At 36.1% G+C, this 27,353-nt stretch overlaps 1 protein-coding gene across 1 annotated transcript in view; it reads right to left on the bottom strand.

The window, feature by feature from the left end:
- FRYL (FRY like transcription coactivator) overlaps nt 1–27,353 on the bottom strand; it is a 165,904-nt gene that overhangs the window by 80,447 nt on the left and 58,104 nt on the right. The window contains 10 exon segments of the mRNA XM_009277425.2: nt 2,491–2,592; nt 4,121–4,219; nt 7,249–7,341; nt 8,440–8,608; nt 9,073–9,153; nt 9,642–9,721; nt 12,151–12,247; nt 12,752–12,891; nt 19,431–19,484; nt 25,359–25,558. Coding sequence (XP_009275700.1) covers nt 2,491–2,592; nt 4,121–4,219; nt 7,249–7,341; nt 8,440–8,608; nt 9,073–9,153; nt 9,642–9,721; nt 12,151–12,247; nt 12,752–12,891; nt 19,431–19,484; nt 25,359–25,558 — 1,115 coding nt within the window.

Below are 27,353 nucleotides of genomic sequence, written 5' to 3'. Positions count from 1 at the left end.
GAGGTGGTAAAGATACCACGACAACTCAGCTCCTTCCAACTTTCTGACAAACCTACTAGAATTAGTTTATCTAAATACTAGTCAAAAAAGTAAGCAAAACGTTTTACAATACTGACCCCGTGTTATTCTCTGCTGAACAAATTCAGAATTTTGCCTACACTACAGTGCGTAAAGAAACGCCCTGCTGGGCGCAATGCTGAAACAGCACACCAACTGCTTTGTGGGACAAGGCCAGCTACACGTACGCCAAGAAACACCCTTTGGTACACTCCTGGTCTAAACTGACTCTTACAACTCACTTATCTGCTATTTGCCTCGGTCCAGACCCCTAGGCTTCCTCCCTTCAGCAAGGCTAGGATGTTTTCCCCATACATTAAAGCCTGCTTTGAGGATAACTAAAGGTAGTGTGCACTGAAACCCAGTACAAAGAGTTTACAAGGGCAATAAACATTGCTAGTACTGGATTAGGATCCAGAGCACTCTCGAGAGCATTATCAAGTACAATGTAGCACCGAAATACTGCAGGGTAAGGCAGGGTATGAATATACTCTGCATCAGGTCCTGTGGAGCAACTGTAAAGATGTGAGCTTTCACACCGTGGCAAATGGGAAATTGTTTATTTCTGTCACCGAAGTATGACCACATGGTGTTCATTGCTAGGTAAGAGTTTGCACTGGGCAGTCACCAGGGAATAAAGTGAGCACCATGAATCCATGACCTATGTTACCTCTTGGTGACTTGCACTCTTCGTAGAATATCCCTGCGACAGAGTCTAAGTATTGTTGTTATTTCAGTCGTTAATTTGTTAATTTTAACTAACATGGTAGGAGTGGATGAATCTTTTCAGTACTCTAAAGTATGTCCCAGTAACTCTCAAAATTATTTTATTAAATAACAAAGACACTAGAGACAATGGATTTTGAATCCTTATTGCATTTTACGTATTTAGGTAACTGCAAATAAAATAACTTTAGTCATTAGGAAATCAGGAAATAAAATGGGGAAGGAGAAATCTAAAAGACTAAACTGCTGTAAAATTCAGATTTATAAATTAATGAGATTACTTTTTACACAGTGCATGCATTTAATTAGCTTCAGAAACAAAGGAACACATTAATTCGTAAAACACATGAGGACAGTGGGGGTTTATTTTTCAAGATTAAACTCAACCAAGTTTCTGAACAAGGTAGGCACCCAAAAAACCAATAGTATTTGCTGGGCCAAATTAAACCAAGCCATAAATTATCCTAAACAACTCCTTGATGGCACAGCATCCTAACACTGCAAATTCTGAATTGCAGAAATTCATATGTAGAATTTCTACTGAATAGAGCCTTACAGTAAATGTGTTAAGCTGTTAGTGGTTAACAAAACTAAGTAAAATATAAAATGCATGCTCAGCAACTACCAGTTAAACTCACTGGCATTTATAGTTTTAATAGATCCATTATCAGCAATGGACATTATGCCAGACAAATGCAACTCCTAGATTGTAAGAACTTTTTTAAAAGCTTTAAAAACAAAAGCAAAAGCAGCCTCCATAAGCAAAATAAACAACAAAACAAAAATCAAGGCAAATATTGCAAAAGAACTGCAATGTTAGATGAAAAATATACAAAAACCCAACAAGCAACAGAAAAGTGTGAAAGATGTCATGAAAACAAAATGACCCTTAAAAAACAATCCAAGCAGCTAAACCTGTTTCCTTTTGACTTCATGCTGGTTTACGTATTTTACTAATAAGCTTCAGAATTGTCACTGATACCTAACCAGAATGAATATGTGAAGGTGGATCAAAGAATTTATTAAAATTATCAAAATCAATACATTAGGCAAAATCATGAACTTTGTTAATCAAAATTAAGGAAAGAACATGTACAACAATTAATGCTACAAGAAAGTCACTAAAACAAATCCTTAATTTCTAAGTATCTTGATCTCTTTATCAATCAACTCATGTTTACAATGCTATCAACTGAAGCCATGAGTTAAAGGGACACTGTAATTTTTATTTGGAAAATATATATCACAGGCTGTAGTTATAATCTCTTTTCTGGACTCCCAATTCATTTTCTATTCCTTCAATAAGTGAACAAGAGAGAGAAAGTTCGCACTTACTATACATTCTACTTAGAGGAGTAGACAAGCCACTTATTTTCTCACATATAATTTGCACGTGAAGAATTACAGTTTGTACTTTCTCTGGCATAAATAGCGTTTATTAGCAGATACTTCTACAGATTTCACTCAATCAAACTGATAGTCCCCAAGGGGGCCACATCTATTTCCAGCATTACACAGCATCACAAAAACTTAGTAGTAAGTTTAATACTAATGGAGACTTAAGACATTTAATTTAAAAAAAAAAATTTCACAGTGTCCTTTTAAACAGCCAAATATTCACTGTTTATTTGGCACGAGAATGCTGAGAACATACTGGAATAAATGCTATCGATTTGCAACAGTTCCTGAATTGAAAAGGATTCTTACCTTTAGATGTGACAAACAGTTCTGCAGGAAAACGTGCCAGTTATTTAAAAAAAACTGTTTCTGACTGACACACAACAGGCAGGTGATCAATGGATACAAAGCCTATGAGTAGGGGGGAAAAAGAATTGATCAAATTGTTCTTTGCAGACCTCCCACATCTTGTACATTGAGAATGAGACACACAGTCGGTTCTTGCCTCTCACTCTCACAGTTTTAGCATTGCACGGCAGCCCTTCCCCTGCACTAGGACATGCATGCCAGGCTTGGTGTCCTGGGTATAACCTATGTGCTGTAAGAGCTCGTGGTGTAAGACCAGGGCAGTGGGACCATGGTGAAGCTCATCCCCTAGCAAGGCCTGATCTCAAACAAAGACGGCGAGCAGATCTCACCCTTTGCTCTTCCCTGCAACCACATGATTCAATTCATGGTGTCCTACATGCTGGGAGAGGGAACTGCTTCTAAGAAGAATATTCAGGAAAAACATCATCAACTCAGTAAAAACGGAGGCAGACTTTAGGTTGTCAGAAATGTTACTTCTCCTCAAGGTCTACTTTCAGTAAGGAATGAAGCACAAATTAATAAAGTCTGTGAATATGCAGATTAGCATGACTTTGCTTTGCTTTAGTAACATAAGATTTGTTTAAACACCACATACTTTAACAGAATACATAATGGTGATTAATACCAAATCTGACTGCAGATTATCTTGTTATGGAGCAAAATTAAAGAATGAGGATGAATGGGTAAATTGTAATCTTGATGTAACAATGTTTCCGACTTCATAAATAAAATGACATTGTGAATACTAACATCAACTACTTTATGTTATTCTTGCACAAGGAGTTTAACCATGTACAATGACATATGCTTTATATGCTCAGAATACCAGAAAGTAAAGCTCGTCCCTAACATGAAAGCAAGGATAAATCATTTTAAATTCACTTGCATTTACTGAATATACCAATTGTAATGCAAAATTTAGCTCTACGTTTCCAGCAAAGTGAAGTGAGTCAACTTGAAACATGGCTGCCGCGGTCATCAAGAATTACCAAATACTGCATTAATAAGAGATTTAAATCCTTGCTAAGATGCAGTTTTAGGGAAAAAGCTAATTTGCAGTCTTAGGGTAAAAACCCTCACAGATATTTGTATCTGAAAGAGATAATAAAAAATAGTGGAAAACGAAAAACAAAGTGTATGAGGAGAGGAGAAAACAGGCAGAGCAGGGCTATTAACAGGCTGCTATTTTCCTGGAAGAGTCTTGTCTGACACTTCCATCTTCTTCCACCTTTTAATTAAACATAATTTAAATACACAGACTCCCTGAATGCAAGTTCTTTTTAGAAAAGACATTAGGTTAAATAACTCTGTGCTAAAACCCACTAAAATAATCAAAAACAAGCATTGATTTCAAGACAATCTCACAAGTGAGATAACAGAGCACGTATCTTGCACAAAGAAACAAATCAAAATTAGAGCAAATGCACATACACAGTGTGAATGTAATTACACTTCAGCTGAGGAGTTAAGATTTAAATTAATACAGCTGTTAGCTTTTCCTCATATAATATACTAGCTTAAAAGTCTAAGATAAGCAAAATGGAGAAGTTGAAATATTTCTTTAAAATACCAGTGAATGCTTCTTTCTTGAACTCAATTCAAAGGTAGTCTGATAAAGCATCTCCACAAAATTTTTCAAACACGGCACATTCACTTCATTTTTAACAGCCTATTAAAAAAATACACACATAAATGGGTTTAAAAGTTTATACAGAAGGCAATTTAAATATACATTAAGATGTCCATGAATTCAAGAACATTCAAAAGTTAAAATCGCAGATTAGGTGAAGTATTTGAGTGTATTTATCTGAAATATAAACAGAAGCATAAAGAAATCACATCATACACTACAATGAAACAGTAAAAAAAAAAAACAAAACAACAAAACAAACCCAAAACCCATTAAAAAAACACTATTTTAAGAATGTGGCCTGTATTCCATACTTAAAGAAGAAAAAGTATTTGCCACCAACTAACAACTAAAACTACACTGAAACTCTTTAAAAGCATAATTTCATATATTTAAAAAAAATAACATCCATAACTTTTTCACTGTTTCCCTCTTCTTTTATGTCCTCCAGTTCCAAAAACTGAAAACTTAGGAAACGATACACAGGATCACCAGCCAACCAACCATGTAAGTGGTCTTTGTTCAGCTTTCAGAATTAATGAAACAGATACATGGAACCCTACACCTTTTTTACCCACTCTGTCCTTGCATACAGAATAGCCCTCCTTCCACAAACTAGGCAGCTACCTTCTTCATCAAAACCCCTGCAAGTCTCTGGATACCTGTGACGATCCATTTAAACATTATTCTCAACCTACTGTTTTATACTGTGTTTCTGCTTTATTTATCAAATTGGGGGGTGGGGTGTTGGAGAGGGGGTTGGCTTTTCTGGAAAAGATCCTCTATACTCATAAGATACCTATAATATAAGGTAATTTTTTGTTAGTTTTTATTATTCAGTTATTAAAAGAGATGCCATGTCCACCTTGCTAAGAACACTCTGAAAACATTCATGATGGGGAAGCATAAAAAATAGTGTATAGTATCTCTGTAACGTGTACAAATCCAAAAAGAAAGAACTGAGAAAGTAGTTATGTTTTAAATTACTTCCTACATACCCCCAAATTATTTATCTTTTGCTATTCTTAAGCTGTAAGTTGATCAGTACCCCGCTGGCTCCACATGAGAAATCTGTCAGTTGTTGCCAGCACCACACTGTTGCTTTGGGAATATAACCTTGGGCTTACAGATCAGATTTAACTTCCCCACTGTAAAATATGCTGTCATCCATCATACCTGCAGGGTCCAAATCAGGTCATATTTTTAAAAGTGCCTGAATGATGAAGCAAGAGAATGACAGTAAAGAAGTCACAATGCCAAAACCCAACAGCTTCCTCGCCTAAGCAATTTTCTGTATCCAAGATAGAGAAAAATCTAGATTCAGTTCCTTCATCTGCTTCAAAAAGATTCAAATTTGCATCTCATCTTCCAAGAGAATGACTAACCCTCTCAACTGCATCTCAATCTGGGATGGGGCTCTCCACTTCTATTTAAGAAGCTCCATTTGTATGAAATTATTTGAGACTCAATGAGTCAGAAGGAAAGATCAAGCCTCCCTCACCAAACATTTAAAGCGCTGATTCAGGCTATGCTTGTAGGAAGTGATCCACAAAACACCACACACGCTCTGCACAGCCGGTGCGCGTGCCTCTGTGGTTACCACCAGATAGTCCCAATTCCCAAATGCTGCTTCTGCCTCATTACTGTACATGCAGTTTTCACTATATTTAAATTACGATTTTGCAAACTAATATTCGTGTTTACCTAAATACTAAGTACTTTCACTATGCATCCCCATTCCAACTGCCGAGCAACTATGGAGTTCAAAACGACAAATGCATTCACTTTTTAATAGGACAAGAAATTCTTCTCTAGAAGACTGTAAGTACGCCCAGGTAAGATCGAGACTTCAGTCAATAAACAGCTACTACTAACACCACCTCTTTATGGTCATGCCTTAAGAAGAAAGATTGTCTCCTTCCTAATTTAAAAAAAAAAAACAACAAAACCACAAGGTTGAGACCAGTGAAGGGAGAGAAGCATTTCCCCACAGCTCAGGGCAAGGCAGACCATTTGAAGGAGGACTTCAGAGATTTGTCTTGCTTTTCCTCCAAGCTTGCTTAGACGGGGTCCCCACCCGGTGTGCTAGTCTCATTCTACAGAACGGGATCTACACGTCCCAGTTCTCCATATATAGCAAGATATGCCCCTACAATCAGTCGTAACATGGAGCCACGACCTGCCATTTTTCGGGACAGCACGCCGAACACACTGTGGCCTAGCATTTGCTAATACAACTATCATTTTGGACAATAATCACAGCAAGTATCCATCTTACTACGATGAAACTTTCTGAGCTTGTGGTAAATGGTCAACTTGAGGTATACCAAGCTGCCATAACTTCTCATTGACCTGTTGACCAAGCTTTACACGAAAGAGCGAAGCAGCCTGGGAGGAAGGGGGAGAACCTGTCCTGACCGAAAGCATTCTCACAAGCAACATTACAGGCATTGTACATCCAACACCGTGATGATATCAAGGTTTTTTTCTTGTTCACGGCTGCCGAGTAAAATTGATGGCTTTAGATTTAAAACACGTATGGGAGATGATTGACTGCTCTTCCACTTGAAGGATTACATCTAGCGGACACTCACCTCTACGAACAATTTTTATTTAATTAGCCAAAACCTACATTCTTCCTTCTTGCATAGGAGTTCACACTCTCCCTATCAGACTGTAAAAATGTTACATATCACAGTTTATTCTAGAAAGAACTTAACAGGTTTTGGCTAAAAAAGAAAAGTCAATTGGACCCATGAGTGAACAAATATTAAAGCAAGGAAATTTCAAATTTTTAGATCAAGTATATTACACAGTGCTCTGGTGATAAAAGGGTCTAGAAAACAGACAGTTTTAAGAAGTTCTGAAAAAATATTGGAAACTAGCTAATACACAAATCACACTGACACATTTTCCTTTAAAAATTTATGTAGGTGCTTGTAATTTACTTAATAGTCTTTTTGAATCTGTAAAAATGCAATATTGTGAGGATTAATGAAAGCAATTTTAACAATGAGAGCTTAATTGAAATTGAGGGGAATAGTGGGGGGAGAGAAAGAAATACTTACAGCAGCCACAGGGATGAGAATTTCCACAAACAAACCAGCAAGTGCATGTTTTATATCTTTATCTTTTACTTCCAGGAAGTATTGAGCACATTCCTTAGTAAGGAAGCATTAGAAAAATATTCAGGAAAAAGAAGACAAATGCCTTTATGCCTATGTCTCTATGCCATAAAAACCACTAGCAGTATCACATTAATTGCCAGTTTGAATTTGAAACATGCAATATGCTTAAGTTAGTCTTATATTCCTTGACGTTATCAACTTTACAAAACATTAGAAACTTAAAAACCTGTTTCCCCAGCAATTAAAAAGAAATTGAAAGGAGAACATTTGTAATACCAGATAGCTATTTACTTTCTACTCAGAATATAGAGAGTACTCAGAATAGAAAAGAATATAAATATGCACAGTTTTCCTCAGATTATTCTGAAGTTTTAAAAAATAAATGTTTATCTCTATTGAAATTATTAGAAAATAGTATTTTGGTTTTTATATACTCATTTTCATTTTCAAGATGACTTTGATGCAAAGAAAATTTTACAGAGAAATAAATAATCCATACACATGTATGCATACTCCACTATACCAAACTGACCACTCTGGACACAATCTAAAGCACCCATGTGTATGGTAGTTTTTTCAGGATTGAGATCCATGTCAACAGCTGTTAAATACTTCTAATAAAATTTACGACCAAGTTGCAATAACTTCAATTACTGTGGAATGGGCGAGTTATTCATTAAGACAATTTTTAATCCACAATCAAGAGAAGCAAACAAAGAGATTTTAAGTCTCCCTGAAAATTAACTGAAGTGTTTTTTAAACAAAAGTGTTTCTTGGCACCTCAGCTGTTAAAAAAAGATATATCAACTAACTTTTTTTCTTTATCATACTGCTTTCATAAAGAAATAAAATTATTTGATTGCTACCCATTTTCATTTAGTCTTGAATAAATTCATATATTACAGGTTTGCCACATTACTGAGACAATTGAGAACAGGTTCTCATGCTAGGCACTCATGAACTGCAGAGAAACAAATGATTCATACCTCTGAGAACTTATGAACTAAAGACAAAAGGATGAAAGACGACACACAAGTAGAGTGAGCAACTGATCACAGCAAGCATCATTGTAGCTTCATGACTTAAACGATCAAATTATGTCCATTTTAGTTTTCCGTAATATTCATTTACCTGCATGAACTGAAACGATGCTTCAAAATCCTCCACAGGATACATCTTTACTCGAAAAAACTTCATTCCCATAATCAAACTGATGATACTTTGTACTATGTGAGGACTCTGTTCTTTTTGTCGCAGTTCCTTTAACTCAGTGACAAACTTCTTCCTAACAGCTTGAAACCTGAACAAGGGATATAGATGGCAATGATTTGCATTCTTAGTTACTTTTATATGATGTCTATAATTTTGAACTGATTTCTTTAGTCCATTAATGATAACAGCACCTACAGTAAAAGAAATACAAGCAAGATGAACCCTGATACTTAAAATCTAGTCATTTAAGAGTGCCTATGATGATCAGCACATTAGAATATACTCGTTAACTGAACAACAAGTATTGATTGATACCAGGCCTCCTTTCCCTGCACCTACAAGTTGACAGCCAGGCAATTCAGTATTGTACTAAAGATTATTTCTTGATTTGTTCAAATTTATTGTGCTGGAACATGAGATGGACACGCCAGACTACACTTGACACTTAAGGGATTAGTTACTGGGTCATTAATAAACGCTGCTGTATTAAATAGTCTTTAAGTCTAGAGTCATTTTTCCCCAAATACAAGAAGAGTCAGAGACTGAACTTACTTTGATTGAGCAAGAACCCCTGTCACTTCTGCATATAAGTCTGCAATAATATGCACATTCCCAGTGTTGGTTCCTGAATACCTGAAGAGAAAAAAAAGCAAGGGCGGGGAGGGGAAGTGTTAAATACAACTTTGTTCTTCTAAACCCCAAGCGTGTTCCCAATTACAAACAAAAAGTTTGTTCCATAGCAAGGCAGGTTATTACTATAAAAATAATGAAAGTCAAGCATAAAATGCATGGGTGACATTTAAGTGTTGTCGTTTCATCGAACGGACATAAGAAACATATTCTGCATAGGAAGTTTACTGTAGTTATCCAAACTCAGACTTTTCTTACTCTGGCTGGCTATGCAAATCATTCAGTATATTCTAAGCAAAATAAACTCAGCATTATATTGAACACAGCTGCGTTCTTTCAAGATATGTTTTCAGTTTAAAGATATCAATCGGTGTTCGTTTACAGTATTATCACCAACATGTTACATGTGAGGCAAAGGAGAACAATCACAACAATCAAGCACAGGCTGGTAATACGCACAAAATATTTTAAACGACACAAGTGAAACTTACCCTTCCTTATGTTTAAAGTGCTTAAAAGCCAAGTTTAGAACTTCATGTACTAAAGGATCTGGCACTGGATGAACAGGTATCTGAAATGCAGATATCATTTCTATGTATGTAACTATGCATGTATATATACACGTATGGATGTATGAAGTAAATAAACAGTACTGTGAGATCCCCTGTAGAAATCTCTCCCACTACTGTCAAAGGACACATCCTTTGTTGGCATACGATAGCAAGTTAATTTTGCAATATATGAATATTTACACAACCTGTATTGACATTCTCAAATTATTTTGCATACTGGCTTTTAGGGATTAAATTCATAATAAAATAAACAACAGTAATGTAAACGCTATGAATTTGTCATCAAAATTTATCAGACTAGGTTAACTATGCATCTTTCTACACTTTCTACACTGTGTGGTGTTACTATTACAGATTTAACCTCGAAATGCATTTCATCTCGATATAAAGGAAGACAAAACCAAGAATGCAGGAGAGATGATCACCTCCATTTTAGACTTTCTGCAGATGAAAGCAGCCAAAACATAAAAGTCTTCCTACCAATAAGTAACAATTTGGTGAGAAACCAAAACCAAGCATTGATTAGAAGGCCCTTTTTAGTGAGGTTCTCTGACATCACCACTTTTCTCGGGTTTAAAAGAAAACATTTGCTTAAAAATCAAATGTATTCTTTAAAAAAACCCACTATATATAATTATGAAGTCATAATATCTTTAAAATTTCAAAGCAATTTAGGTAGGGACTAGGATAACCCTGCTAAACATTGCTGCTTAAGAGTGATTAAGATTTTCACAAAAATATATTAGAAGAAAAGACTACTGTTCTTGTCTACAGAAAACAAAGCACTTACTGCTTGAGAATTTCATATTCTGCATCACGAAAGCTATTTGTCCAAGAACTGCCAGTTACTGGAACTGGCTATTTACATGCATATTCATACAATGAGTAATACGTAGTCATTTAAGCAAAAAATTTTTGTTCCTACATAGGTCATGTCTGTCACCCTCTCTCCGGTTGCTTTGTGCATATTACAGAAAGGGCTGGATCATACCCTTTGCACCCTCTAAAACCAGTTTCTAAGAATTAAGCAATGATAGGGCTCCCAGGAAGACAGGAAGATGGATGCAATGTGAATGTAAATACGTTTATTGATAAAAAGCCATCCTTCCTGTGCTTTGTTTGACTGCCTAATTGCAGGTGCACATTACAGGCAGAACATACAGACCCTCCTTTAGATAACTTTTAATACTAAATTGTCTGAAGGATTCTCTTAAGTGGTGTATCTACGTTTAGTGGCCCATTGCAGATCTTTAGCAGAGGAAAAAATCCTTATCAGAAAAATACCTATCTTGTCCGGAGTACAAGTGTGATAGGCTCACCAAGCATTACAGGAGTCACCACAGACTCTCTTCAAGACCAAAACTTTGGCACCACTCCTGACATCTGAATCACTGGCAATATATACTCTACTCAACAGAAAAACTAGTACCAGTTCAAAATACAGAAGCTACCCATACAACCCTGCAATCCTAAACAACCTATTCCATTTCCCTTTTTCTTTAGCACTGATAGAAAATTTAGGCAGGGAGAGAGCATGAACTAAAGATTTTCTGTAAAACACTAACACATAGGAGTTTGATGGTTTTAATAGTGCTCTCTGCATCTCTGTGCATGCAGTATAGGAATATCACTTTGGATGATTGGTAAGTGTCTCAGAGAAGGATAGGCAGCTCTTTTGTTTTACTGTTTTCATTTTTCCCTGTATCACAAACATGCCCTACACAACCACATAAACATAAATCTCCTAACAAATTATTTGCAAACTAAACCATAGTCCTTGCTTTACTTAGTAGAGAAAGCCATTTAATTTTCATGTACCTATAAATAAAAGACATAAACTACTTAAGTATTTGAAAAATCAAATTTGCTCAAGTCTGCTTCATGTTTGAAACCCTTTCTTACAGTAATCTTTTTCTCCTCTCAAAAAAATGCAAGAAAAAAATGCTGCTACTTGAAGCCAAACTCTATCGTCTTCTCCATATACCAATGCAAATTTTATATTAACAGAAATTGTGCGTGTAACATCATCTAGCACTACATTATAAGGCAAAGCAAAATTACATACCCTTTCTAATTTTTTTTAAAAAGTGACATTTTAATCTTGTCATTCGATGATTTCACGTTGTATTTCAAAAATGTTAAAGGAGACAAAAGGCACTGAACATAAATAAAATGTATTTTTTTACAGTTTTGCTTTTTGCAGTACATCAGCAGCTTTGACTTAGTGGATCCAAGACGTGAACTGAGATAACGCAGGCACGTAAAAAGACAGGAGACGCCAAAGGCTTTATGCAACTGAGAGCATAATTACAGCCTGCATATGCTCATCATATATACGCTCCAGTTTTTAACATAAAAATTTAAAGGAGATGACCAAAACATTAAAAGCAAAAGATTAAAAGAAGTTGGCCAAAGCAAAAGAGCTTACCTGTTTTAGAACCTCTATTAAAACTAAACAAAAAATGAAATCTACAGCTAAGTCCCTCCTTTCAAGTAGATAATCTCTTTCACGTTGTTGGTCATCCCTAAAATGAGAAATCAAGAACACACGTATCATACACAAGACTGAATACAAATACTGCAGAGAATACGTCTTATGTAATACATTGCATACAAATACATGCCTTTCATGCAATCATTGTTGCACATGTATATAAAATGGATGGTTAGAAAGACTTTGGGGTTTGTGACATCTTGCCCTCTCCTAAAAGGACCTGCCAACAACCAAAACAATTCAAAAAGGGGACAAACTGGCTTGGAATTATCAGCGTCCAACTTCCCTCTGTGTATCAACCCCAAAATCATTAATGCACTTCATGCATATCATCTACGCAAGTGAAATACACTACCTCAAAGAAGCCCATACGCAAGTTAAATACACTACCTCAAAGAAGCCCATGCTCTTTCTACACAGATTTAGGTAATGACAGATCCAAATACAAAATACTTGTCAAAAAAGTACAAAGCACACATTTTCTTACAAGAAAGCACACAAAAATCAGACAGACTTTTGCAAGGAAAACTCTTACCCCTTCGATTTTGTGCTAGATCGAGGTCTATATTCATAAGATTCATCTTCTGTTCCATTTTGACGCCTGTACCAGTCAAACAAGGTGCGTAATAAGGAGGGGAGACAGTGCTCTGCTACTGAGCTCATAGAGCTTATCAACTGAAAAAAAATTAAGAAAAGTAGTTCAGCATGATAAAGCAATCTAAAAATCCTAGAATTATAATAATTCTTTCAGATTCATGTTTAACATTAAAAACTGTATATCATATAATTTTACAAAGTGGCAACTTTATGTATCATTTTCATCTAGGACAATTACTGTTAATATGACACTCTAAGTCAATTATTATGACAAATTTAAGCAGACAAAGTGTTCCAAAGATCACAGGGATCAGAGAATCCTAAATTTATGCAGATAACGCGTATAAAACCATTGAGAAAACAGCAGAGATTTTAGGATGTCCCTGAATGTTGTCATACGTATCTCTGAAGTACACATACCTTTACATTACAAATGACAGGTAAGAGATAACCCACCTAAACCTTCCAAAACATGCTTCTTTGGTTATTATACAAACAAAAATAAGAGCTTTTTAGATATTCTACTCTACTTTTAATACATTTGACTGTCTAGTTCTCAAGCTGTATTTATTTTCAGCATAACTCCCCTATCTACTGCCCTCTTTCAGAAAACCCATGAGTCGTGAACTTATCTGTGAAACAGTGGCAATAGAAACCATTATAGAATGAAGACCTTAACATGTTATGAAACTTAAACTCCCGAGGCTTCCTTTAACTTAAACAGAGCTCATCCGTGCCCAGGCTTGGGGAGGAGAAGAATGAAAGACGGCATAAAGCAGCTATAAACTGCCTGCCGGGAGGCAGCAGGGAGCAAGCCCATCCCCAAAACAGGGGCTGGAAAAGGAGAGTTACCACATTGCCCACTGATGCCACATATTAATTACCTCTTGCATCTTTCAAATAAGACGTTTCAATAGAAGCCACCCTCATGCAATAACTTGTCTATTACTCACTATTCTGGAAAACCAAGATAACATCAATGCCATTGTTTCTTTGTCCTCATTTGAAGCATCTTGGTTTTTCAGGTTTGGGGAAGGGATGGGGGCAGGTTAACCATAAGGAAACATCAGAAGGATCTCTTTCAACCATCTGAATACTCTACTCAGCTTGTTAACCAGTCAGCTATTCAAGTCACAAGAACTAAGTAGTATTCTTGACTCTCTGAAAAATCCCTGAATTATACAAACAAGTGGAGAAACTTCCTGAAAATAAGTAAAATCATATTCTTATTCTATGAGTTCATAAAATGTTACATCCCAGTATACAATACAAACTGCATATATTCCAAACCTGAAGAGGAACTAGGTTTCACTAAGAAATTTTTATTAGAATAGTGACATTATGGTTTTCCTATTATGTCTGTCAATAAGACACTTATTATGTCTGTCAATAGAACACTCACTAACAAGGGGTTCAGTGGAAAAACTAGGCATGCCTGCTGCAGGAGATGCATGCACATTGAGCTAACTGCACAAAAAGATGAAGGCAGTTATTGCAGGCAACACAAAAACATACGAAGTATTTTAAACACAGAAAAGAAACAGAAGCTAGAAATACTGTGTAGGCTTGCTATAATGCCTTGCATTTTGGAGCAAACACTAAATTTTGAGAATTGCTTCAGTCTTATACTAATATACATTGAAATCTTTATGACTTGCTTTGGAAACGAAGCACGTTGTAAGCTTGTTCCTTGTGCTCTGATATCCATACAAAATAAATATCCAGTCAACCAACCGACATACATCAGACTTCTAGAAGCAGACAGTAAAAACAGCTCAATTTTACCACTGTAAAGTTATACTGTGATCTGAAATGAAGCAGTGTGATGAAATAGAACATGTACAAATTAAGATGTTGCTCAAGAGAATTTTCTCATGTGGCAGAGGTCTGAAAAACTTCTTTGGGAAAAAAACAATAGTGAAAACTTGTGAAGAGGGAGAGGAGAAGAGGAAAGAAAAATCATGAGGAAATTTGAGACATTTCTGGGCTAATATTAAAACTATCATCCTTTAGTAAGAGGAAGCATCAGAAAAAAGAACTCAAAAGACTAATTTGTATTGATAAAGCTTCAAAAAATCTTCACCAAGATTTCACTAGCAAGAAATGCCTGCTGCTTGTATCAGCTTGGGGTACTCAAACATCTGTTGACCTCACTAGCATTCTCCAGCCAGGAGCAGAAAAAGTAAGTTAAAAGCATTAATGTATTTTGGGAAAAAAATTATTCAGAAAGCAGAATGAACAAACCCTCCTCATGAGTTACTAAACTGAAGATATTAGACTCAGCACAAAATCAACAACAAAATCCTTAGAATGAAAGCTAAACTCGCTGAAGAAGGGATCTATCACCAACCACAGCAATCCAAAATGTGTTTTGCCTTCAGAATTTACTGTCAATTTCCATACCCCAAATAACCTAAACACTGGGGAAATACATTAATTTCTCTTTCTGTAAAAATAACAAAGTTCTCTTTCTCTAAAAATAATGATACATCCAATACGTTGCACCAAGCTACGTTCATGCAGCAGCTACACACACAACAGGACAGGAACAGATTAAGCCAACACAAGTTACCCTGTGCTGTCAATATAAAATGCCCCCACAAAGCACTTCTCCTCTGCCCTCCTTCAGAACTGATGGGTTTACTTGTAGAAGAAAAAGAAGAAAGATGCATTTTAAGCTTTACTAAACCTTTTCCTTAGGTTTTTCTGCAAGTTTACACAGTATATTAATACTACTACCACTCATAAATTTTCCAGCAGTTGGGCATTTTACGTCGTCTTCCACAGAAACTAGCTGTATCACATGCATTAAAAAAATTGTCATTGGTAAAGTGCTAAACCCAGAAACTACTGGCATTATAAAGCATTTTCCTCTTGAAATGAAATATCAGTTTTACATTATAATTATTTATTTCCTGCCAAGTTTTGCATCCTTAACATTTTAAGGAAGAGGCATTGGAATTATCAGGAAGATGAAATCTTTGCTCATATTTGTGCTGGTTCTGGCTGGGATAGAGTTAATTTTCTTCATAGTAGCTAGTATGGGGCTATGTTTTGGTTTGTGCTGGAAACAGTGTTGATAACACAGGGATGTTTTAGTTACTGCTGAGCAGTGCTTACACAGAGTCAAGGCCTTTTCTGCTTCTCACCCCACCCCACCAGCGAGCAGGCTGGGGGTGCACAAGAAGCTGGGAGGGGACACAGCCGGGACAGCTGACTCCACTGACCAAAGGGATATTTCATACCATATGACGTCATGCTCAGCATACAAAGCTGGGGAAAGAAGAAGGAAGGGGGGGAGGAGGATGGGACACATTTGGAGTGATGGTGTTTGTCTTCCCAAGTAACGGTTACGCGTGATGGAGCCCTGCTTTCCTGGCGATGGCTGAACACCTGCCTGCCGATGGGAAGGAGGGAATGAATTCCTTGTTTTGCTTTGCTTGCGTGCGCGGCTTTTGCTTTACCTATTAAACTGTCTTTATCTCAACCCACGAGTTTTCTCACTTTTACCCTTCCGATTCTCTCCTCCAGCCCACCGGAGGAGAGTGAGCGAGTGGCTGTGTCCTGCTTAGTTGCTGGCTGGGGTCAAACCACAACAATATTACATAGCTGCTAAGCAGAACATGAGCTATATGCTTACTCTTTTTATTTAAAATAATTACCATACTGCTTGGATACTAAATTCAAAACCATCTTATATAAAAATTATAAGAAAACCTTTTTATTTTAGCATTAAACTTTGCCTAAGTTGAAAGCAGCAATCCAGACAAAGAGCGATCCTGTAATGCCCAGGAGGACAGAGCTGGACATGATGTGTACTTATATTCCTCGGAATGAAACAGCAAAGCATGCTCCAGTCTTAAAGGCTGTAACGCATTGCTAATTGCTGCACTTAACATACCCAACAGCACATTGACAGGTAAGGAGAGAGAGATGCAAAATTATAGTAAGATGCTAGAGCCCAAATTCCAGCTATGGCCAAAATTCCGACCCTGAAAACATTGCTCACGTTGTGCCTAATCATGAACAAGCCTGAACCCCAGAGACACATCTGTTTTCAGCAAAGTCACTGAGATGGCCAAGATACGCTTCTGCATGATCATAAAGTTTTGGTGTCTTAGGACAAGAGTAGGAAATTGCCAAGTATGATTCCTACAACGAACAAAAGAAGAAAAATACAAGCTATTTCAGTTTCAAGCTGTACAAGCAAAAATATTTTAAGAAATGCAATATATGCTCTATAAAAAATTCCTCTCCGGTAGCTTCTTTGACGCGCTAGGAATGATAAAGGGAAAGCACTGATACTAAAATGATAACATTTTTAACAGTTTCAAAGTGTATCAACATAAAAATTTCCTTCTCATTTTCCAAAGTTTCATCTGTTTCAGCTACATTTACATTTTTGTTCCAATTAAAACCTCAATGACAAATAAAAGAATTGTACTATTTGAAAATTAAAAACTATTGGATTTTGCACAGTCGGATCTAATAGCAGCCCTCTTGGTCTGGTTATGCTTCCAACAGAAACAGCTTATAAACCCATTAAACAGCTATTTTACTTTTTCATAATAGGGACAGGCAACACTACACGCCTTCCTCCTCCATCCCTCTTCTCACCACTTACTGAGCTGAGAGAATGAGTGTTAACTAGATACCTTCTTACTCCCAGAGTCCCTCTTGTGTTTCAGCCCTGCTCTTTTTATTCACAAAGTACAACACTTACTAGCTCAGACACCATATCAGTATAGCTAAAGCCACTTTTTAGCCTCAAATTCCTAACTCTGTAAAGATCTCTGGGTGAACAAGGTTGGCCCAGTGACAGCTCTAGCTTCTCTGCTGTGTCACTGGATGCTGTGGCCGTGCACTCTGGATCCTCCTCTCTCCCATATTTTGCCAATGTCTTCTTACTCTGCAGTCTTCTGCACTGCTGGAAAATTGATCTTAATATTGGTTTCCTATACCCAGCAATGAACAGAGAGAAACAATTTAATTCCTTTTGCCAAACAATGTTCAAAATTCCCTATCAAAATTCACAATTCTTGTCACCACAAGGGAGCCATTCTGCTCTGGCTCTCTAAAGTAGTTTCTTGAGTACCATTAAAATTCAGATCTCGATGAACCCAAAGTAGATTACAAACAACAAAAGAACAAAGTAAGAACTCACACACATACACACACACACACACACATACACACACAATCAAAATTAATTATTTTTAAAGTACTACATTTTCAGGAGAATGAGTTTATTTCTATATTACAAGATTTCAAAAGTTATATGCTTTATTTTTTACTTTTCTTCACTCAGCATATTTTTAGAACCTGTATGTAGTTTAATACATGACTACTAGTGATTTATAAAAAACCCCCTTAACTGGGGAAAAATGTGAGGGGGGGGCGGAGTTAATAAAAATTAGTAATATTACTGATTTACTGATTTGCTTAGATCATCCCTACCATGCATATTATTTCTTTTGGTCAAGTTAATAGAAAAATTAGTAATATTACTGATTTACTGATTTGCTTAGATCATCCCTACCATGCATATTATTTAACTTTTGGTCAGCTTTAAAACAAAATACTGTAGCTACCAAAGAATTTATGCCCTATCCCCCCTCACCCATTTTCCTTGCTTATGAGTAATCTTCCATTTAGGTGATAATGGCCTTACAGCAGGTTAGATTAGAAAACATTAAAAGGCTATGTGAGGTTTTTGGTGGTAGTTTTGGTTTTGTTTTTCTTTGAAAAGAAAACTATACATCAAATATTACATGCTATTATTTGTTTCTCTTTTGGGAGGAGGGAAAAGAGGTGCACGGACGGCTATTAATTGAAAAGTAGGGGCAGATCTACAGATTTCAGTGCAACGTCTAATACCTATATCCGAGGAGTAATGGAAAGCATGAAACAAAAATCCAGTTACAGAAGATATGGACAGAACACTAAACTTCATACAGTAAGATATTATTCAGCAACAGTTAAGAACAGGAACAGGCAATTAATGGGGCTTCATCTGAATGCTGCCTCTCCATTGCAAGGAACTAGTTACGGGACAAAAACATGCCTATACTATGAAAGAATTAGAAATACAGACAATAAACATGAATAAATCGAGCAGAGAGTTCTTCCAGGTACAGTTCACTTAATAGTAAGTGAAACAGAATAGCCTCACAGTGCGACTATATACTCAGCAAAGGGCAAAGTAACATTTTGAATCTACCTTATGCCTTCTGCCATAGAATCAAAAAGCCCTCAGTAAAAGCCATGTTGCTGAAATTAACACTATTTGCTTATAAAAGCAGAACCCCAAACACTGAAACAGTAAGTGATATAGGCTGAGGTTACACAAAGCCTATTAAAAGGAATAGAAATAAATTAAGTCTTTTTGTCCCCTATCGTATTTCAGCATCTTTCCTACAGCAGCTTTCACTGCCGCCTTCAAAAAATTAATCTATTCTAGTAGTTTCTTACTATCTAACTAACATTCAAGGTCTAAATCTTCTGACGCTGATTCAGACGTGGATGTTCCAAGTCATTACAACAGTGGAACCACTATTCTGCAAAGACATAGATAATCTTAATCCAGTAAAAACTGTTTTCAATTACTTGCCTCCTACCTGATCAAACTGAAGATCTTCACCTCTTTGAAGAGATCTGGACAAGAGCTTTTCCTGTAAAAAAAAAAAAAAAAAAAAAAAAAAAAAAAAAAAAAAAAAAAAAAAAAAAAAAAAAAAGAAAAAAAAAGAAACATGAATTTCACAATGCAATCGACTTATCAAAGATAGATTCCTTCTTTCTCAGTTAAATTACAGAACAAAGAACTTTTAATGTCAATATTTGCATTATTTTGCAGCTAGAACCATTTCTGAAGATGCGAAGAATACAGATCTAAAATTAATTTGTTAGCTTAACAGTAATAACGTTAAAGACTGACAAATAGAAAATGCCAAACACCTCTCCCAAACAGCAGGGCCTACAGCAGTGTGCTCAACAGAGATAGCTGGCAGTGGGTGCCAAGTATAACTTAGAAGGAAAGCCATTCCCATCTGAATTAACAAGCATATTCATGTTCATATAAGGCAGTTATTGTAAGCTACAAGAATGAATTTTAAAATGCCTCACAAAGGCAGAGACAATTGTTCAATGCATTTGCAGTCTGCGCTTTCCCTGAACTGCAATGAAAAATAGCTAGAAAACCTAGTCCAGGAAAAGAAGAATGTCAATAATAAGTTGCTTTACATTTGAAATAACTTTGTAAGGTACAGAAAAGATGCAATATTACTAGAATTTAATTATTACCATATTTCATTGCTACCGGTTCCATAAGACATACTGCTCTGTTAAAAGCAAAATTAAATTATATTCCTGACAAAATAATTTAGTGAGAATTGAAGCATTAAGAAAACACAACACTCATGGCACTTAGGGAGATGGTTTAGTGGTGGACTTGGCAGTGTTAGGTTTACAGTTGGACTTGATGATCTTAAAGGTCTTTTCCAACCTAAATGAGTCTATGATTCTATGAACTGTAATATTTATGTAATAGTAATTATTACTAGTCACTGTTGAGAGTACCAGATTATACAGTTACAAGAAATACAACTTTTACAGTCTCTTGCTAGGGTATCCTGGAAAGCAAAAAAAGACAAGAGGAAGGAGAAAAAAAAAAGAAAAAAATAAAAAGACCAAGTCCCATGTACTGGCTCTGAGGGTCAATGGTTTACGGTAAGCCAAGTGCCACAGTAACAGCTTTAAGGGCATAATACAAAGCAGCAAGATATATAAAGATGTGATTCATTTCTTGCTACTTAAAGAAATTTTAAACTACTTTTCACTTCATTTTGATGAGGAAAGTAGAAAAAGTACTCAAAGTAAGGAGTTAACAGCTCACATTAGATTGCAGTAAGCAAACAAAGAGCTTTTATAGATCAAATTAAGTCAAGTAGTAAACCAGAAGAGCTGTTAATTTGCCTGGTCTGGGATGTAAAGGAGGCATAGTGGTACTGATAGCCAGTACTGCTCTCAACAGGTTGTGCCTCAGTTACCACAAAACAACTGCTCAGTAGTTTAGTAAGAAACAACACCCTTGCTGTCAGGCTGTTGACAAAAATTTAAAAAATCAATATTGCTTCGCATTTAACACTTGCAAGGCTGCAACAGACAGGCTATATGTTAAACAGATACAAATTGGGATTGCATGTACCAAGCCCAAGATTCAAACTGGCAGCTTATTTTCGTTTGTCCTATCCATAATCTTGAAAACACGAGACAATTTCTGGCATCTTCTGCTGTGAGTGCAGCTGTATTTTGGTGTTCAAAAGGACACAATCTCTGGCAACTATTACAGCCTCCGAAAAATTGAATTCAACATTGCCCAGGCAAACAGCATTTGCCTACTCTGAAAGCATAACTTGAAATAATACAGGTACCAATTCACAAGTACGACCATTTTCACTTTCTGTAATCCAAAGAAGCCCACTTAATTGTCTAAGAAAACACTGTCATTTATGTACACTTCCAGTATGGCTAAATAAAAAATATTTTAAAAAAGAAGGTGGTTTCAAGAAAATGCATTTAATATTCTGAAATAGTTCTATTTGTTCATCAACTGATGTATTAGCCAATGTTCTTTCACTGTGTATTCAAAAGCAAGGGGGCAAAGGTTTCAGATACTGGCAAATGAACACTTTTTTTATCTTATAAATTCATATAATTTTACATGTTAAGTCTGTTCAAAATACTGTTATGAGACTTGACATTTTGCAGCAGATACTAAAAGCTCCAGAGAGCACTTGCAAATCAGAATTCCCTTTTAATTAGAATTCCTCCCTCCCCTTTTTTTATAAGGAAACATCTACTGTAGGTGAATTCATGTGATCTGTACTATGCTTTTAGATAAACTGCACAAATAATTGTAATCTTATCTATAAAGCAGAAACATGAGAAATGTTCCACCCTATATAAACATAATATATTGCTGAATAAGCTGACGGAAAATAACTAGAAAAATATTTCCTGAGTACATGGAGAAGTGACTTTCCTGTAAGAAGATGGTAAAAAGTCAGGTTCCTTAAGTCTCCTTATGATACAATGCCCCGACATGCCACGTTTCCACCATGGTACTACAAAACTATTATACAGGTGAACAAACACTGGGTTTATTATACCCATTGCATGTGTCTAAAACCAGAAATAGCTAAAGAAAAGAATTATAACAAATCAAAGAGAACTGAAGTGATGTTTAAGTCTTTAGACGAAGAAGTTGAAATCCATGTCAATAGATAGCAAACTATTTTTAAGATAGTTCTGAAAGTTTAGCTTTTTGCCCCCACATTCTATACTAATTTGAGACACTTCTGTACATCAAATGTTAATTAACTTTTAAGATTTTTAGTATCAGAAAGAATGAAGACCTTACAAGTTCATAATCCTATTATTTTTCCTCCGCATTAAAAATCTTAACTGCTAAAAGGTAAATATCACCGTAGTTAATGTAACACCAACCACACAAACGTGACATGACCAAATAATACTCTTTAACCCAGTCACAGGTTTATCAAGGCCCTTGAATTATTTATATGGCTTTAAAATTTATTTTCTTTCAATGTCTTTTTCTAACTCTGCTTTGTCATGGCCCCAGTCGACTCACATGACTTACAAAAATCTATCCAGCAGCATTAAAGTAAAGGTCTGGAAACTTTCACTGAATTAATAATTTAAGATTTATTTTCCTGGCTTCCTGAAGTTCAGAGAGAGATGGAACTAATAGGTCTACATTTATCTTTTACAAGTGAAATGAAAAAAAAGCCCACTATTGAATTAACCAAAGAACAGTTTGCATCCATTGTGTAAAGCAGAAATGTCAACATATGGCAGGCAGCAGAGATCAGGATGTAGACAGACCTGTGTGTGTGCTGTGCAAACAACTGCGCCCGTGGACAAAGGTACCACCTGTTGGCCCCTCTCCAGTATTCACCGGCACCGTCCTCTGGTTGCTAGCACACCTCAGCAGGGCGGCTCAGGTGAACACAGCAAAACTAGCATTACTTGTTTCTGTCCTCCAAGCTGTAAGTAAGAAACCAGACAAGAAATGCTGTCTTGCCTCCCCTTAGCCCAAGCGCTGGGCAGCGCCCGCATCCTTGTCCCAGCATCAGAGCAGCATACAAGAAACACTGTGCTGAAGAAATGCAGCATGCTAAATTTTACAGATTTCAGACAAGCTTTTGAAAGCATCTAGGCAAGACCTGCAAAAGCGTACAGTACTAGTCTGAGCAATGTTTAGTTTCTCCACGATGGGATAAAATAGGCCTGTTGCCAAGACCAGCGAAATACTCTTGCTGGTTTTGATTTAGACGTGAGACTGAACTACAATTTAGTAAGTTAGCAGCTTACCTAGTTAACAGCTTGGTTACTTGGTGGTACCATGTTAAACTGCCTCTGCTTAAATTCTAACCATCTACATTTACACACAGCCTGACAAAATACAAGGTAACTGAATTTATCACTAATCTTTTTCACTGGTATAGCTTGTTTGACATTTGGGGAAGGCTGGTATCATGCCTCACAGTCATCCTTGCTCAGCTGAGGAAGAGTATTTTAAGCTACAATAAATTGTGTCTGAGCCCTTTTTCCTTTAAAACTATATAACACTACAAAAGACTTAGAAGAATTTATTTTAAAAAAGAAAAAAAAAAAGGTGTTTTGATTTAATTTACTCACTAAAAGGATGATCTTCCTTCCTGTGGTTACGCTCGCTACTTGAAACATTTATTTTAAGCATTTGCTGATAAGCTCTTTCTGTAACTTTGGAAACTCTGCGGTATTAAAATTTTGCAAGAGAAATATTAATTAAATCAATGAAAGGAAACTACTTTGTTACTCACTGAGTAACCTAAGTAAATTCAGAGCCAAAGAAACCATTTAGTTACTTTTTAAAATCATGAGTCAGTTACTCCTAGATGAAACTCATACATCTGGCCAAAACGGTACCATCCCCTTACCCCCAGGTGCTGTCTTGAGCTGAAGTTACTATTTTTTTTAATTTATTTATTTTTAATTCATTTTTGTTCCCCTGCTGACATGTTCATCTTCAAGTTTTAAAAAGTGTCTAGCTCCTAACTTTAATTGGTCCGGCTCCAAACAGCTTCATCCAACAGCCTAGCTTCATCTAACACATTAAAGATTTATGTAACACTATATATATTCTCCACATAAACTTTATTATTTGTAGCCAAGTCATCCCACAAAATCAAATCACACTAAAATGATAAGGGCTTTCCTCTCTTCCTGTAAAGCCTTTTCTCCAATCTCAGTCAGTACAGTTAATATAGCTATTTAAAGCTCTTTGGAGGAAATGGGACACCTAAACCAAGGGTTTACTTACAGCATGCCCATAATATAGCATAATCTTGACATAGCATAGCAGAGTCATGATTCCCTGCCACTACATAAAGTTATGGGGTTATTAATATTCTAAAATTTTTTAAAAATTGCAATTATATCCAGCAAACTTCTGATTTTGTAAAATAATGACCTGGGGTTTTTTAGCTATACAGTAAGCACTTCATGAATTAAGTTAAATTTTAGGTGGCCGTGAGGGCTTTCTTCCCCCAAAAGGCTATATGCATCCTTGAATGAAAAAGACTGAGAAAAATTGCACTACAAATCATCTTCAAAACAAATTTATTATGAGAATTAAAGGAGGAAGAAAAGCACAGGGACAAGAACATTGAGGAACTGAGCAAAGTAAAGAACATCAGAAGCTGCATTACCACATGAAGACATTACTGCTGTATTACGTTATACCTGTAAAAATAATATTATTTTAGAGAAAGTTCTGATTCGATCACAGTTGCAATGCACTGGGTGTGACCTTTACAGGTCATATGTTGAGACTAGAGGGTGCATTTGTATTTCCCATTGAACATCAGGATGGTAAATCACTTGTGTAAAAAACCCCAAACCCCACATCTTAAAGGGATACTAACTCATAGCTCAAACAAACAAACAAAGAATCACAACTGAGTGAAATTTCCAAGCTAAAAAAAATCCACTTATTTCAGGATTATGCAGTCTGGATCACCAACAGAATTTTGTATTTTGCCTAATCTCCAGTACATACTGGCTACTATATTCTTCCAGGTGTTAGTGTCATTACTTGGGAAAACAAACCAAAGGCATCTTTTCTTGAAAGTATATTGTCAAATTATTATTTCAAAGAAACATCAACAGGAAACACTTTGCAGTGTTAATGAAGGAACATTTTTTGTTGTTGCTATTTCCTTTTGTAACTTTACAGAACTTATGAATACTAAGAGGTCTTGTTTCCAGTAACCACTACATAACAGTTTTAACGGAAGTCAATAAAACATAATCCAGGTAGCAACCCTGTTTGCAGAAGCCTATTTACTCTTGAAGTAATCCCTTTGAAGAGTCAACAATATCTGGGGATGTTTTTTTCAGTAACCATACATATGATAAATCAGCCTATTTTAGAAAAATAGCAGGACCATTTCAAGGGATACTATGAAAAAAGAAGGACTCACCAAAGGTTCAGCCATTACAACTTCAATTTTCTTTTCAGCTTGAACAGCAAATTCAGCAAAGAGGCTTTTGATGACATACTCGCCAGGCTTGACATCTGGATCAATAGTAATGTTAGACATGATGATGCCTCTCTTTTCCCAGGTGGAAACAACACTTGGAGAAACTCTGCGTTTATTTACTCTGCTGGGTGGTGTGGAGGCTACAGAAAAAAAAGAAAAAAAAAAAAAAGAGTGATAAAGCAGAGCTTCTAAACACATTGCCTGTCACTTCTTTACTTTCCCGTCCACCACACAGATGTATTCACACAGTAAATTCTGTAAACCAGAAGAAGGAAATAACTAACTATAACATCCAACAAGAACTTTTTTTTTTTAAATTAGGTGGGAAATTCTACTCTAAAGATAAGTTGCATAAGGGTTTACAATGTAACTCATTTTTGTTAATGATAAAACACAAAAGTGTCTTATGCTGTGTGAACAGCCCCATTCTGAACACAACTGTATGATGATCATTATAAAGTTTAGAGCTTTTAATATGTGGTATCTTCAGTACAAGTATGACCAAAAATCAAAAGGTTCAATTTAAAGTGTTATCTCCCTGTACTGTGAGAGGCATCTGCCTGATCCAATTTTTATACATAGTCCATGAAGTTCAAGTTTCTACTTGGTGTCCAAATATCTTCAAGAGAAATATTTCCTTGGCCCCTCTTGGCACTTTTTGCCAGTAAGCTGATTTTCCTAACAAGAACGCAAACCCTTTCCAGACGCATCATGCTAACTATTTTTCTCCACTCTCTAGTCACAAAACTGAAAGACTTGTTCCTTATCAGAAATATTAATTAATTGATCAATATGAATAACACTGGATATATTAGTCTCCCTCTCTAGGGCTTTCACTCTTACACTGAAATTGTCATATACTAAGTTTACATATATTTATCCACCTTTAATTTTATTTTTCTCCCTAAGCACTCAAAAACATGTCTATTATTACAGCTGCCACCCAATGTGAATTGCAGTACTGAAAATCAGGTATCAGAACTCACTCATACATGAGTTTAACACACACATAACAATTAGAATAAATAATTAAAATTCTTGTCTTGCACACTATAAATCAAAATAACTATTGACATCTCTAATGATGCCACAGATCTACCCAGAAAGGTCTGATATTTCTCTAGCATATTCCATGATTGCGGACGTTATTTTTTTTATTGATATTAGGAACTGATATTAAGAATTCTTACCTATTAAGATTTTATTTTCCTAAGATAGTTGTGTAAGGAGCCTAGTGTCAGTCTATTTTATTGTATTACATATCACAATTTGTTCAGGTAAGCTTCTTTAAGGCTTTTTGCAGTTAAAGTGTGAGGAATTGCACTTGTCCAATTTTGATGAACTTTCAAAATTTGTCTGTGTTTTCAACTTGTACATGTGCAATTCCTATTAACTAAACATTATCCACAATTTTTACTCAAACATTTTTTCAGTATTCAACTCATTCATGACAATACTGGTTGCCATGGAGACCAAACCTTTGGTACTTCACTTCGCATTTTCCCAAGTTTGAGTCTCAGCTATTCCTAATTTCTTCTATCAATTCAGAAAGTTACATTTTGCATACCTCAGACTTCCTCAACTTCCATAGAAAGTATTAATTTATCAAATGTATTGCTGAGGCAAACAACAATTCAACATGAGTGAAAACAGAATGGTCACAACTACCTCAGCCTCTAATCAAAAAGGAAGGTTACTTTGCATAAGGTTGGGAGTACTACATGTGACCTGTGTTCTTTTTCCCTGAGTATTTTCTGTACAAACTTGCTGTTTAGTTGGAGTTACACTTATATTTTCCTGTACATAAACTGCAGTATGCCATCTTCGAGGCTGGAAGGACTTGCCAAGGTCACAAAGCTGAGTTCCCAGCAACCGGGGGCAACACCAGAATGACATGCAAGCACACCGCATGCCATAAAGCATTTCTGAACATCC

Source organism: Aptenodytes forsteri, unplaced genomic scaffold (genome assembly GCF_000699145.1).
Source record: "Aptenodytes forsteri isolate BGI_AS27 unplaced genomic scaffold, ASM69914v1 Scaffold65, whole genome shotgun sequence".
Classification (NCBI taxonomy): Eukaryota; Metazoa; Chordata; class Aves; order Sphenisciformes; family Spheniscidae; genus Aptenodytes; species Aptenodytes forsteri.
The sequence above is the reverse complement of the archived record's forward strand: the minus strand, read 5'-3'. Positions and strand labels throughout refer to the sequence as shown.